Below are 14,857 nucleotides of genomic sequence, written 5' to 3' on the forward strand. Positions count from 1 at the left end.
AGGGAAATTGACAAACTGATTCTAAGATTTATAAAGAAATAAATAGGATCTAAAAAAAAAAACAACTTTGAAAAAGAACACTGTTGGAGGGACAACACAGCCTGATTTTAAGACTCATGATAAAGTGACAGTTATTACAACAGTGCCATACTGGTCTAAAGACAGAGAAAGAGAATAACGGAGCACAATAGTGAATCCAGAAATAAACTTACATAGAGGTGGACAGTTGATTTTCTATAGAGGTACAAAGGTAAATACATAGAAAAGGAATCATTTTTTCAGCAAATTGTGCAGGAATAATTGGATAACTCATATGCAATTGTTGATATTGTTTTCTTTTTTAGAGAAAATCATTATTTTATCCGCAAGCATGTTTCATTTCATTTTTTTATTTTTTAATTTTTGTTTATTATTGAAACAGAAACAGAGCATAAATGCAGGAGGGGCAGAGAGAGAGGAAGACACAGATTCTGAAGCAGGCTCCAGGCTCTGAGCTATCAGCACAGAACCCAATGCGGGGCTCAAACTCACAAACCATGAGATCATGACCTGAGCCAAAGTCGGACGCTTAACCTACTGAGCCACCCAGGCACCCCAATCATGTCCCATTCTAATAAAAATATTTTTGTGCCTTTTTTTCTCTATTATGGGTCTTGCAAAGGATTCCTTCTTATTTTATTATCCAAAATGTCAGCTGTTGGCTTTGTTAACTTTTCTCTATTTTGTCTCTTTTTTCCCCCATTTAATTAATGCCTGTCTTTACTTTCATTATCTCCTTCTTTCTACTTCCTTTAGGTACATACTGCTATGGATTTCTTAGCTACTTAAAATGAATATTCAATTTGAAAATTTTTCTTTAATGTAAGTTTTCAGGAACAAAAATTTTCTTTGAAATATTTTTCTTTTTTGCTGGGCCTCACAGATTTTAATACATGGCAATTTTATTAGTGTACATCTCTAGATATTTTCATTCCAGTGTAAGTCATCAAATTTAAGTCCAATTTAGCTTTATCTCCTGCATTCAGGGATTTTTAATATTAGCAAAATCCATAAATATAACTGACAACATACAGAGTTAAAAAGAAGAAAGAAACATATGAAAAGCTAAGGTGATATGAAAGAAAGTAATTTTATAACATTCAACGCATTCATAATAAAACAAAGCTCTGAGTAAAGTAAGAATAAAAAGAGCCTTCTTTAAACTAACAATGGGTTTTTAAATATAAACAAACAAAACCCATTATAAAAATCTACCCAAATGAGAAAACACTAGCAAATGCTGGAGAATATGGATCTGCAGGGTCTTTTTTCCATTGAAAGTGGAAGTCTAAATTGATAGACTCACTTTGGCATTATATCCCAAAGTTTAAACTCAGGTTCCTTAAGAACCAGCAAATTTGATTTCAGATCTATACAGTCAAGAAAAATAGATACAAAATTTTTTATAGAAGCACTATTCACAAGAGAAATCCCCAAAAACCCATGATCAAAAGACTGGATAAATAAACTATTATCAGAAAGGTATAATACCCAACAGCTAAAATAAAGAACCTCCAGTGACTTGCAATGATTTGGATGACTTGTACTGATATAATATTTAAGAAATAAATAGGCTCATTTTTATAAAGTCATAAATAACTAAAATTTATACACACATACGTATCATTTGTGGAATGCCTAGAGACATGATGGAAGTCACCCATTTGGGTAGGAGAGAGAGGCTAGAGCATCAGATGAAGGACCACAAGAAAACAGGTAGATTATTTTCCCAGTATTTCGTTCTGTAGAATGGCTTGCTGGTGCTTATGGTTATTATACATAACTAATCATAGAACCTTTCTCCCAACCCCCTCAAAAAATGCCTCTGAAGTTCTAAAGGAATCATTTTAGGGTCACTGCAAAGAAACAGAAGGCACACCTGGCTGGAGTTTGGAAGATGATTTAATGAGGAGACTCTTTACAGAATGTGGGCAATCCAACAAAGGGTACTGGAGATCTCACAGCCTGAAGATACAAGGTAGAAAAAATAAGGGAGCTGTAGAAGCCAATGCTCCACAATGAGGGACACTCAGCAGGGCCTTGGTCTTGGGAGGAAGATGCAGCCCCACCAGAACACACCAGAACTTTCCAGAATGCACCAGAAAGCATCAGAGTGGCACTCAAACATAAAAGAAGCAAAAGAGGAAGCATCCTAGCCTTCCTCTCTTCCTACACTTCATTCTCCTGTCAGCACGCCCCCCCCCCACCAGCCCCCTGCCTTTTCTATTGGTTGAACTAAATCAGAAGCCAAGAAGGAGCTAGGACTATAGGCAAAGAGATGAAATGGAAGTGGAATGGAAAAAAGTCATTTCACCATACACACAACCATTTAAATAAATAAATATCTATCAATGATTATTGATATCCCATGGATATTGGAAGGGATATAAATAAGTTTAAAGTGTGTCAACTATTTGGATGAGCTGAAAGAGTAAAAGCACCAATTAATTTTAGACTTTGATAAGTGATGAAATACCTTAATTTCTCAAATAGTCATTAAAATAACAGTAAAGACAATATATAATCCCCACACTGATAGAATGAATAAGCAAGTAATTTTTAAATTAATTAAAATGAATGTACATTAAATGTAGAATTAAAATTAGTTTGGTATAATTTTTTAATTAATGTTCATTTGTTTTTGAAAGAAAGACAGAGAAAGAGTGCAAGTGCAAGTGGGTGAGGTGCAGAGAGAGAGAAGACACAGAATTCAAAGCAGGCTCCAGGCGCTGAGCTGTCAGCACAGAGCCCAACATAGGGCTTGAACTCCAGAACTGTGAGATCCTTACCTGAGCCAAAGTTGGACACTTAACTGACTAAGCCATCCAGGTGCCCCTAATTTTAAGACTAACATCTTAAGTTAATTTAAAATCACTTTTTAAAAAAAGGTTAAAAAGGAGAGAAAAAGAACTAGAGTAGGTAAGACCGAAGTATTTAGCAAGATGGTAAAATTTTTAAACATAAATTTGTCAGTATCTTATATTACATATCAATAAAGGAAGTAGTCCAATTAAAAGAGACCATTTATAAAATTGCATAAATATATAAAACCCAACTGTGGGCCATTTAAAGGACTATATGCAAGACATAAAGATGCAGAGACTGGTTTTTTTTTTTACTTTATTTATTTATTTATTTTTCCCCAAATCTAATCTTTTCCTCAAATATCCTGTTTCTGACCATGCAAAAACAGTACCACCAAACTTCAGACATCTATTTTTATTAGTTTACCTAAACATTTTAACACACTTAGAAGCATATGTGTAAATTTAATCACCATCTCACACAAAATTTAAAGACTCTGAAAATGTTACCTCTTGATTCTTTATTCCTTTAAATTTGGGGAAATGATACCAGGTTCAATTAGGGCTCTTAAAATGTATATGAAGGGACTAGGTTAACTTAATTGAGAGAAACAGCCCCTCTATAATAGAGATAGGTTGGGTCTATGTTGTAGCGTGTCGGTTCTCAAACTTGAACTTGACTCAGAATCACCTGGAAGGCTCATTAAAATACAGACTGCTGGGCCTATGTCGAAAGATTGTGACTCAGTAGGTCTGAGATGAGATCTGAGAATGTGCATTTTGTAAACGTCTTCACGAGCAGTAGATATTGCTGCAACTTTCGACCTTGACAAAGGTCTGCTTCGGTGGCTCTACTGATACCTGGGCTCAAACCACTCCTACTGAATCCGAATCTTTGTCTTGTTTTGTTTTGTTTGTTTTGAATTCCCTAGGTGATTTCAATGGGCCAGCAGGCTAAAACCACTCATCGGGTCTTCTGATGTTTAGGAAGTTAAAGTCTGGGTTTTCATTTTTTTTAATTAAAAGGAGAAACATTTCAACTGTTTCTATTTCTGTTGTTGTACACTGCACAGGTTCACATGAAACAGATATGCAGGCTCTTGAGATTGGAAACCCAGGTATTTGACTGTGTGACGCGCAGCTCAGGTACCCAACAGGCAGCTGACTTGTTCCAGGCCGGGGCCTGGAGCACGAGTTTAGATCATGGCTATAGATTGGGGCACGTATGTGAAGTTTTAAAAATTGAGAACACATCCAAGCAAGTCTCCTTTTCTCCCCTCTTCCAGGGACACTTGTGATGGCATTTAGTGACCACCCTGCTGGTCTCATTGTGAGATCCTTAACTCAATCATGTCTGCCAACTTTCCTTTGTCATGTAAAGTAGAATCCACAAATGCTGAGGATATCTTTGGGAGCCATGATTCGGCCTGGGGAAATTACAAAAAACATAACCGAGGAAAACACAGGATCATGCATAATTTCAGGATGCCAGGAATGACACTGAAATTGGAATTTACTTACTTAGCTTTGCAAATGCTGAGGCCAAAGTCAAAGGCCAATTGTAGATTGTGACCAAATCCTGGAGGTGGAGCACAATTTCTTAGTGTCCCTACACAACACACAGATTTATAACCTACTTTTTTTTTAATGCTTATTTGTTTAATTTGAGAGAGAGAATGCATGCACATGAGTGGAGGAGGTGCAGAGAGAGAGAGAGAATCCCAAGCAGGCTCCTTGATGTCAGTGCAGAGTCCAATGTGGTTCAATCTCATGGAACTATGAGATCATGACCTGAGCTGAAATCAGGAGTTGAACACTTAACTGACGAAGCCACCCAGGCTCCCTATAACCTACTTAAAACAAACCTAAATTACAATGTATTTTAAAAGTTTACCAAGTCCTTCCTTAAGAATTTTATTTATTGGGGTGCCTGGGTGGCTCAATCGGTTAAGCATCTGACTTCAGCTCAGATCATGATCTCGTGGTTTGTGAATTCGAGCCCACAGGGGCTCTGTGCTGACAGCTTAGAGCCTGGAGCCTGCTTCGGATTCTGTGTCTCCCTCTCTCTCTGGCCCTCCCATGTTCATACTCTGTCTCTCTCTGTCTCTCAATAATAAGTAAAAAAATTTTTTTAAAGAATTTTACTTATTTGTTTATTGAGCTAAACCATAAACTACCTAACTATGAGGTATTTTATTATTTTATAAATAATATTATATTAAAGGTATTTGTTCGTAACTTGCATGTATTTGGTTTCTTCAAAATGAATTTCTAGAAGTAGAATAACTAGATCAAGGGCTTGAACATTTTTAATATTTTAATACAATTTGTAAGTGCTCCTGAGCTCTGACAACATTGTAGGAAAAGGGCTATTTCTCAGTACTTTTACAGGTACTGTGACCTGGATGGGGAAAAAATGCCCCCCTTCTCATAACAACGCCAACCTATTGTTGCATATTTCACACATATTAATTACGTTTGTTGGGGTAGATCTGGGTAGGAGTTCTCTCTGAGAAGTTTTCTTTACTTTCAACCACAGTATAACTTACTTGTGCGATGAACTTGCATCTCTGAATCATTCTGACTGTAGGATTTGCTTACGTCAAGTTCAAAACCAGGAGAAAAGGGAAACAGGATGTTTGGCATCACAAGTTAGGATACTGGTGATATCCCAATGTGGGGTGAGAGAAAAGGGGATACAGATGGGGAGGCTATTCAAAGCGGGCTTTGGGGTGCTGAGGCTGTTATAGTCCCTGCTTCAGATGGCGGTGATTTTGTTTTGTTCATTTTAGGACTATTGATTGAAATGTATGCTTATGATTTCTGCAGTTTTCTATATGCGTATGGTATATTTGACTTTAAATGTTTTTTTAAAAAATGTTGAAAAAGTTGGGACGCCTGGGAGACTCAGTTGGGTAAGTGTCTGGCTCTTGATTTTGGCTCAGGTCTTGATCTCATGGTTTGTGAGTTCGAGCCCTGCATTGGGCTCCATGCTGACAGTGTGGAGCCTGCTTGGGATTCTATCTCTCTCTCTCTCTCTCTCTCTCTCTCTCTCTCTCTCTCTGCCCCTCCCCAGCTTGCAGGCATGTATGCTCATGCGTACTCTCTCTCTCTCTCTCTCAAAATGAACTTTTCCAAAAACATTTTGAAAAAGTAAAAAGTAAAAACACAGCATTGACACTCATGTTTGTATTCTGTTTAAGGCACAGTTTCCTCTGCTTACCTAGAATCACATCTCTGCTCCAAACCCTGATCATTCACATAAGCCTGGTATTTCAATTGCATGATTGAATTACATGTTTTTTAAATTGTAGATTTATCAGGAGGAAAAGGAGTGTGTATCTATGAAAACTATGTGTAAAACTGAGCGTTATGCAAGCACCTAACCTTGTCAAGTTGTTAAGTATATTGCTGTGTCATCCGTGCACAAGACCACGGTAAACAATATGGGAAATGGCATAAATAGCTCAAAGTAGTCTACATTCAGACTGCCTCAAACATGCCATCAGTGTCTTTAATTTCTCTCTCCACTTGGAGGAAATACATGCACGGTGAAGGCTGTGCAAGATTATTTCAAACTCTGGCAGCTGACCCAGTTCTAGGAAATATCTTTGGCCTGCAAAGTTGAGCAAACACCTATTTAAGCTAAACTAATGATCTTAGGGAGGATTTAGCCTACTGTTTGTTTTACTGACTTTACAGGTGGATCTGTGTCCTGATTGTGTCAGATAAGAGGGGCATCTTCTGTATTGTTAATAATGCGAAACAAAGAGAACAATGAAAGGGTGTGTGGAGGGCAGGAGAAATCCGAGGTGAGGAAATAAAGCTAATTGGACATGAATGGTGGAGGGACAGAAATGAATGTCCATCACATACGTTCCGGACTCAATGCTGCCTCCGGCCTCCAGGTTTAACACCAGATTGCCAACCAAGCACAGATCCTGTCACCACATACAAGACCCACTCTTTTCCAAATTATTAAAGCCCCAATAGGCATAAGAACAATGTGGTGCCTGCGGAAATCAGTGATCAAAAGCAGAGGGAGATATCCATGTCTGGATTAACCAACTGGCGGACTCACCCAGCCGTGCTTGGAGCAACAATGAACTGCCAGGGAGAGAGATGTCACTGAGCATAAAAATTTAGCTCCAACAAACGGATCCTGGACGTTAAGAACAGAGAATGTAAAAAGAAGCTATTTTTTATTTGAGCATACGATTATGTTTGTTTCACAAATTTGAACGGTTTCTATTTCAACTACTCACGTGGGTGGGAGAAGGAAAGGCTCTGTTATCTTTCCAGCGACTGAGGCTTGAATGGAGCTCTGGAGAGATTTCTTATGAGACAGTAGTTTCAGCAGTGGCTGGAGTCATAGTGTGTATGTTTCTTGGTATAATGACGACTTTCACAAAGAGCAGGAAGAAGTCAGATTCAAGAGAAGAATAAATTATGTTTCTCTTTCTGCCCCATCCCTCTGCCCCATCTGTGTGTGTGTGTGTGTGTGTGTGTGTGTGTGTGTGTGTGTGTGTGTGTAATTTGGCTTGTCCATACGAAGGTAAGGAAGATTAAACATCTTTTGTTTATTACTCCCAATGTCAAGTCCATACATATAAAAATGCAGCAGGGGCACCTGGGTGGCTGAGTCGGTTGAGCGTTCAACTTCCGCTCAGTTCGTGATGTCAGAGTTCCTGAGCTCGAGTCGCACATTGGGATCTGTGCTGACAACGTGGAACCTATTTCGGATTCTGTCAACCTCTCTCTCTCTGTCCTTCCCCTGCTCACACTGTCTTTTAATACATTTAAAAAAATTTAGTTTTAAAAATAAATGTAAGAAAGCAATAAAAGTACAATAAAAATGCGTAACCCTGGGTTCAGTCTTAAAGGGGGTCTCCTTTGCCCCTGTGCTCTCACCAAAGCTGTGTGTGGTGTGCAAAGGAGGTAAGTGTTCTGATAAAGCCTTCCATCCGTGCAACCGTTCCCAGGGATGCACTATTCCACAAGAGAAGCTCTAGGGACGGGACGATGCTTACTTCATAATTAGAGATCTCAGACCCCGTGGTTTCTGGGCAGAAAAACAAAATTTGCCAGTCGCGTAAGATTAAGGTTGGAGAATTCCTGATACTCTAAATCACAGTGCTTCACCCATAAAAAGATACTCGGTAAATATTTGTTGAAATTAAATGGGCAGGTGTGGTAACCTGTTTGCAAAGCTGTTCTTTTTACCTACCTTCAGTAATGTCTGCGATGAATATTCTTACGTAATTATTCAGTGAAATAAAATCAAGGATGAGCACGCCAAGTAGTGAGCTGACACGAGCCGTGTGTCAGGAGGCTGCGCTTGCACGTCTGGACGGCGAGTGAATGAGTGTTTGGATCCACAGACCGCTGCCGAGCTGGAAACGCAGAGACGGCAGCAAAACGCAGCTGTCTGGGCATGGCCGGAGCACCGCTCCGTGAGTTATGTAATAGCTGTTGTATAATTGTGCATTTAACTCAAAACACATTTTTAAAAGACACAACAATTAGATTTTCCAAAAAGGGAGCAAGAGAAAGAGGCAAGGAGGGAGAAAAAGAGACAAATGTTGAAATAACACAGAAGTTTCTATCTGGCCTTCAAGCATGCGGTGCCCGAGAGGCACGGCCCTTGGAGATGGTGGTCTTAGGCATCGGGGGCCGGCCCATGAGCCGGATCTGGCCTGCCTCCTGTTTTTGTAGATAAAAGTTTATTGGCAAACTCCTATACCTATTAATGTATGTGTCTATTGTCCGTAGTTTTTTCATGCAGAGTTGAGCAAGTTACAACAGAAACCGTCTGGCCTAGGAAGTGGAAAATATTTTTTGTCTCTTTAAAAGAAAATGATTGCTGCCCCTAGTCTTGGATGAGTAAAAGGGTTAAAAACTGGAAGTGCGCGTGAGGGTGACTCCTCACTTAGGGAACCCAACCGGGAAATGAAATTCTGGTTTTGTACATGCCACTTGCTCTCTCTCTGTCTGTGAAATGGGGAACCAAGCAAGAAGGGAAAGAGAAAGTATGACTCCTGTGACTGATTTGGAGCAACTATTTAATAAGCCTTCATTTCCCTACCTAAATCCCATACTGGGGGGGAGCTGGCAGTTTCCCTGGAAAAAGAAATGATTGTTCTTAATACTCAGTATTCAGAATTAAGAGTGTCCATGGTTTTCCATCGCGTTCCTCTTGTCACTTTTGCTTGAGCTCCAATACAATAAAGTCTTGTGTTTAAAATGGGACAAGTGTGGTTAAAAATTCCTTTTTAATGTTCCCAGCCTGAAACATTCATTCTAAGAAACTGAATTACTTGGGGTCCCGGTTAAGGCCACTTTTTGTGCAATTACTTGTATCAATCACTGATAAATACAGCCAACTTCCAAAACCAAGGATTACTTTCCTTTTAGATGGTTTTAACACATGATATTGCCATGTTGCTATCCTGGTGACTGTGTGTGACAGTGCACTCTGAGATCCGCAAAAATCCTGCTGACCTTTCTGTTCTCCTACATAACATAAACATAACTTAGAGCTTCTCCAATCATAGTAGGTCTGCTTTCCTATCACTAAGAACACACTCGATTCGTAGGATCTTTTCAACCAGACTTGAGGTAGGGTCTGTATAGAAGGACTTCCTTCCCGTTCTGCTTTCTGGCACATGGACTGATCTGCTGACAGCACTGTCCTGAAGACACCTGGCCAGGGGCCTCCCCTCACCAGCTTCTCCTGAGAACAAGTGCTCTCGGAGACTCTTTCAATCTTCGGATTCTCTGATGCCAAGCTGTCAGAGAACGGAAAGTTTCACGGTAGCATACAAAGCATGAAAAGCCAAAAAAAATAATAACTGGCCTTAGTGGCCAGAGCAGCTGCGCTGCACATCCTTATCACAGGTTTCGGCTTTGTAAATTAATTCGTCTGCAAATAGCGCCCCGTCTCCAGATGTAGTTTCAATGCTGGAGCCCTGGTTTCTTAAGGATTTAAGTTTAAAGTCAAGGGCTTCTTGCCCTAGGTGTTACAAATAAGTAGTGTCGTTTTCTTTTTGCTCCGAGTTTGTTCATCCAATCATGTTCCAGTATGCAAATAAACCTTAGCCCGTGCAGATAAAAAGGAACAAATAAAGCCAAGTGCTCTATCAGAACCAAATCGCTGAGCCTGTCACCTGTGTTGCAGGAGCTGACCAGAAATGTCGTCCTCAGGCTTGCCAGACTTACCTGTCCCCCTCACCAACGTGACATACAAATATACTAAGGTTAGTACAATTTATATTTGCTGTTTTGCTTCCGGTTGATAAAAACTACATGTGTGGAAAGCATAAAAGGTCAATGCGAGTAAACTTGGGTAAGGAGCCCTTTGCAAATACAAAAACCAAAGGCTTGCAAAGTGCAGGTTTGGGTTTAGTGTCTTGATCAAATAATGACTTCTAAATCGTAGCAGGCAACTTTTCATAAATCTGTTTCTTAAAATATGTCTAAGTGAAAGGAATTCTCTTCTGTGTGAAAGGTTCTTGCTTGCACCAGAGTTCAGTGGACTTTACTAAGCAGTTCTATTAACTTCAGTGTAACTCAGAATGCTTGATAAGAGATGCAAATACTTACGAGATAAACTTACTGGTAAAAGCCAAACAAATAGGAAATGATTTTTTTTTTAAAGGAGAAACGCACGCTGCAGTGACATGGTTTTTCTATATGTTTAATGAGTGCCAAAATCGAAGGACCTACGTCAGATTATTGGATGAAAACTCCTGTTTCAAAGACTCCAAATGGACTTGCATTATTTAGCATATTTGGGGCAGGAAAGCATTCTTATTTCTTTCTTCAGCCAAGTTTGTTGCCACTGGAGCAGATGCGTAATTGTTAACTGATAAATATTTAGAGAAATTAGCAGGAGCCAGGTCCGGACTTAAAAATCCACAGCTAGGGGAACCAGGAAATGGATCCTATTTGAGTTGTTCGGAAGGATCTCTGAACTTTGCCTGTTTCACCCTGTTATATGCTTGCTTTCCTGTGAGAGGCTAGAACTCCCAAACGAACAGATAAAACCAGCAATCAACCCAAACTGAACAAAATCACTTAAAACCAGCTTCATGGGACACTGCAGAAAGCAAGGGAAGAGAGGCACCATTCCAACTTAGGGAGAGCCATTTTGCTTTCTGAATTAGCCAATGAAAAATCAAGAGCAATATAACTTAATGATAAAGCAAAAGCCCCACTATTATTTATTTATTCCCCTGCTTGTAACCATGGATGGTGTTGAAATCCTAAGGTCGGTTACATTTTCATTTTCATAAGCACAATAAATGAGGAAGTTGCTCAGCTGGCTGGTTCTTTTCCTTAGGAAAGTGCCTGCAGAGACCGATTGTGCCTTTAACGTGGTTGATCCGGCAGCTAGAAGTGTATGAAGGAATTATTTTTTATGAGGTTTTATTGAAAAGGAAAACATTTGTGTATTTAATTTTATTCCAAATGAGAACATGAAAACTGAGGTGAGTCTGTAGCCTCCAACAGTGTGCACTTGGCAAAGATGTGCCCAAAAGATGACAAGACTTCAGCCTTCCCAACTGCCTTGATCCAAACTGGTCATTCACAAGAAATCCATCTAAAGCAGGCACATTTAAAAATGCACTTCGTAAATGTCAAAATCATTGCCAATGACTAAACAGTATCTTATTACTATTCTTACAGGGACTTTCTTTTCCTATGATAATACTTGGGAAGATATTTTCATAGTCAGAATGTCACATTTTAAAAAACTGCTCTGCAGAAGTTTGTGGTCTCCTTTGTATGTGTGTCTTGAGGAAACTCTAAAATGAAATATTCTTCCTACTGCATTAAGCTTCATTTAGTAGCTGGTAACTGACCATGTAAGAAACAGTAGTGGACAAGTGAAATGGCCCTTAAAAATCTAGCATGCAAACGCAGATCTAACGATCCTTGAACACAGATCTAACGATCCTTTAACACAGAGAGATGTTTTTAAGATTGGAATCTCCTATTCACTTCAAAGCCAGTATAAGAGACCGCCCCTCCAAGGAAAATGACAGATCTCAGTATCCGAAAGAAGGTACAAAGAGCAGCCATTTGCACTTCTTTTAAGAACTTTTTCTGGGGAGAAATACCCAATGTCAGTGCGTGGATTTTGATTGCTGACACATCTTCTCTATAAGTCGGTTCTGCTCAGATAGCATCTTATTGTCTGATTTATTAGTGACAGCATTTTTACACTTGGGAGGACACCAGTTATGTATGTAATTAAATCTAAATGGGTGAGCTTTTTCAAATGGCTTTGCATTTGCTTTTTACTGTGTCCCACTGAAGAATCGTATTAAATTTGCACTTGCAAGAGGAGTTGGAAAAATGATGGCTGTTCACTAAGTTTCCTGATTGCAAACCATGGGAGTCAGAATTTTATAATGCGTGTGGACTTACCTTGTGTGGTCAGTCCTTAAACTCTGTGTTATTTGTCTCTTACTATGTTAATGTTTTTCTTTATTATCACTAGAAATATATTGATCATTGGGGCAAGGTGGAGAGAAGGGCCAAGCAGAGTTGAGTAAGAAAAAAATGATTGCAGCTACACATTCTCAAGTTTGAGATTGCTTTTCATCCAAACAAAAGAAGTCAGTGTTGCATACCTTTTATTCTCTAGTACAGTCTGATTGTGTTTTTATTGTTGTGGTGGATAAAACAGATCAGAGTTAAGAAATAGTTTCTAAAGAGATACAAATGCTTTTAGAATTGAAAACCTTAATAACATCATTATAAATCCACATAAACTTGGATCTTATTTCTAACCTGATCTTTCCCCTTTCCAACTCTAAATGCATCCCATATCTGCCAGCTCATCTGTTTTACTGAGGCTTTAAATAAAGAGCGTTTTTAAAACTTATGTGATCATTGGGCAAACTACCTCACCCCTCTCTGCCTCGGTTTCCTTATGTGTAAAATGGGAATGATAAAGTTTCCAATTTCCTAAGGGGGATAAAAGCATTAAATGAGTTTAATGCATATAAAACATTTGAAATAGTGCCTGGCAAGTGGGAGGTGATTGATTAACATTGGCTATCCCGATCCTGTTTATTTTTCTGAATTCTTTCTGATTTTCCAGAATCTTCTTTTACTCGGCCTTTCCAAGACCTGTTTCTCACAAGGGTTGCTCTCATTTCATTCTTTCCTCCTAGTATTCCTGCCTCTCTTGCACACACAATCATGCCCCACCTGACAAGGATCACATTGGTGTGAACTTCCCAGGGTTTATTCAGGATTTCAGGGATCAAAACTTCTCTCTTCCAGGATTCTGTAACTTTGTTTTCCATTCTCCCTTCACGACATTGTTGTTTTACCTTAAAAGAGAGAGAGAGAGAGAAATAGAAAATTCAAGAAAACAAACTTTCTCAGACAGGATTCAAACCCCAAAAGGTTTACCTTAACTCACTGAACAATAAAGTGTTCATACCAGGAAAGATGCTCATCTGCCAATGACATTTCATACACTTATGGACACAGGGACCTACACTCAGGAAATAGTTGTGGCTAAAATTCATTGTGTTTACTCTGTACCAATGACTGGTTAAGTTATTTGCGTTGATCCTTCTTATTTCTTATGATAATCCTAGGAGGACGTTCCTCTGGTTTTATCAATGAGGAGACTGAGGACCAGAGTGGCCAAGAAGCTTGCCTTAAATCATACAGCTAGATGGGTGCTCTGGTGGCTCGGTGGGTTGAGTGTCCAACGCTTGATTTCGGCTCAGGTCTTGATCTAATGTCCTGAGATCGAGCCCCATGTCAGGCTCTGTGCTGACAGAGCAGAGCCTGCTTGGGATTCTCTCTCTCTCTCTCTCTCTCTCTCTCTCTCTCTCTCTCTCAAAATGAATAAACATAAAAAAAACATACAGCTGGAAAATAACAAAGCTAAAAGCATGGGACCAGCCCCTCACACCAAGTGTCTTGTCTAATATCCATACCACGACCTGGGAACATGGAGCTGCTGGATTAGGCTACCCTTTATTCTGCCTCTCATTTGTCCATTCCTGATTACTGGAGGGGACTTGACCATGAGCCTTTCCAGCTGCTGCTCAGCTGTTCCCAGGCCAACTCGAGGAAGTTGGCTGCCAACTTAGAAAAAAAAAAAAAGGAGAACAATAAGGAAGCTTGGAAGCAAACAGACATTCTGCTTTGGTTGAAAAGGTGGGGTTTGGGCAGGGAGAGGCTGCGATTCAGAGGATTTAGAAATAGGTGTGTGATTTCTATGGGAACTATGTATCTTCGACTCCTATGGAATAGCTTTTGGTTGGAGTAAGAGATGGCCTTCCTAGATTTCTGGTATCCCTGAATAACACATTGGAGTTACAGATATCTTTTTGGTAGAGAAGAGTTATGAATCATTGCATACTAAGTGCCATGCGTCATTATCTGCTCTTTGAATTCTTACAGCAAAAAAAATTCAAGCCTTGTGCATTTCCAACTACCCCATTCTCTTCACTCCTCCCATTTTCCTCTGTTTATTTAACAAGTCATTGAATTACCACTCAGTTCTTGGTTGTACGTAAAGGAGGCTAATAGGTCTCTTGCCTTAAGGAGTTTATGTTCTTGGAGGGTGTGGGGAAGGAAACAAGCAAGTCCGTGAATAGTTTAATCATAAATTTTGATAAATGCTTAGTCAGGACAACTGACGGGAAGAGCTTGAGTTTGATGAGCTGTTCGGGAAGGTTTCTTTAAGAAAGGGGCATTTAAGGTTGATGCAGAGCATAAAGTGTCTTTGGAGAGCCTGGGGGCGGGGGGAGTGGGGGTGGGAGTGAGGGAAGAACAAGGAGCCAGAGGTAAGAGCACATGCAAAGTCCTCTGCAGGGAAGAGCCTGCTGTGTTCAAAGACCTATCCAAAAGCTAACATGATGGTAGTGAAGGGAGCCAGAAAATGGAGCAGGTGAGGCCAGAGGACGAGGCTGTGGTCAGACCGCCTGATGGATTTTGTAGGAGGGAGACCATGGAGGGAGGCTTCAGACAGAACAGGA

General features: G+C 39.7%; 1 protein-coding gene and 1 long non-coding RNA gene across 2 annotated transcripts in view; one reads left to right on the forward strand and one right to left on the reverse strand.

The window, feature by feature from the left end:
* Positions 1 to 8,181, reverse strand: part of LOC115276814 — a 48,144-nt gene extending 39,963 nt beyond the window's left edge. Inside the window, exon 1 of the long non-coding RNA XR_003902102.1 lies at positions 8,071 to 8,181. This is a non-coding gene — a long non-coding RNA (uncharacterized LOC115276814). The remainder of the gene's footprint in view (positions 1 to 8,070) is intronic.
* A 1,814-nt stretch (positions 8,182 to 9,995) lies between these two features.
* The window catches only part of ALDH1A1 (aldehyde dehydrogenase 1 family member A1), a 56,475-nt gene continuing 51,613 nt past the window's right edge, over positions 9,996 to 14,857 (forward strand). Inside the window, exon 1 of the mRNA XM_029920921.1 lies at positions 9,996 to 10,099. Within this exon, the coding sequence (XP_029776781.1) occupies positions 10,034 to 10,099 (66 nt within the window). The 5' untranslated portion in view covers positions 9,996 to 10,033. The remainder of the gene's footprint in view (positions 10,100 to 14,857) is intronic.

This window comes from Suricata suricatta, chromosome 13 (assembly GCF_006229205.1).
Source record: "Suricata suricatta isolate VVHF042 chromosome 13, meerkat_22Aug2017_6uvM2_HiC, whole genome shotgun sequence".
NCBI classification, from domain to species: domain Eukaryota; kingdom Metazoa; phylum Chordata; class Mammalia; order Carnivora; family Herpestidae; genus Suricata; species Suricata suricatta.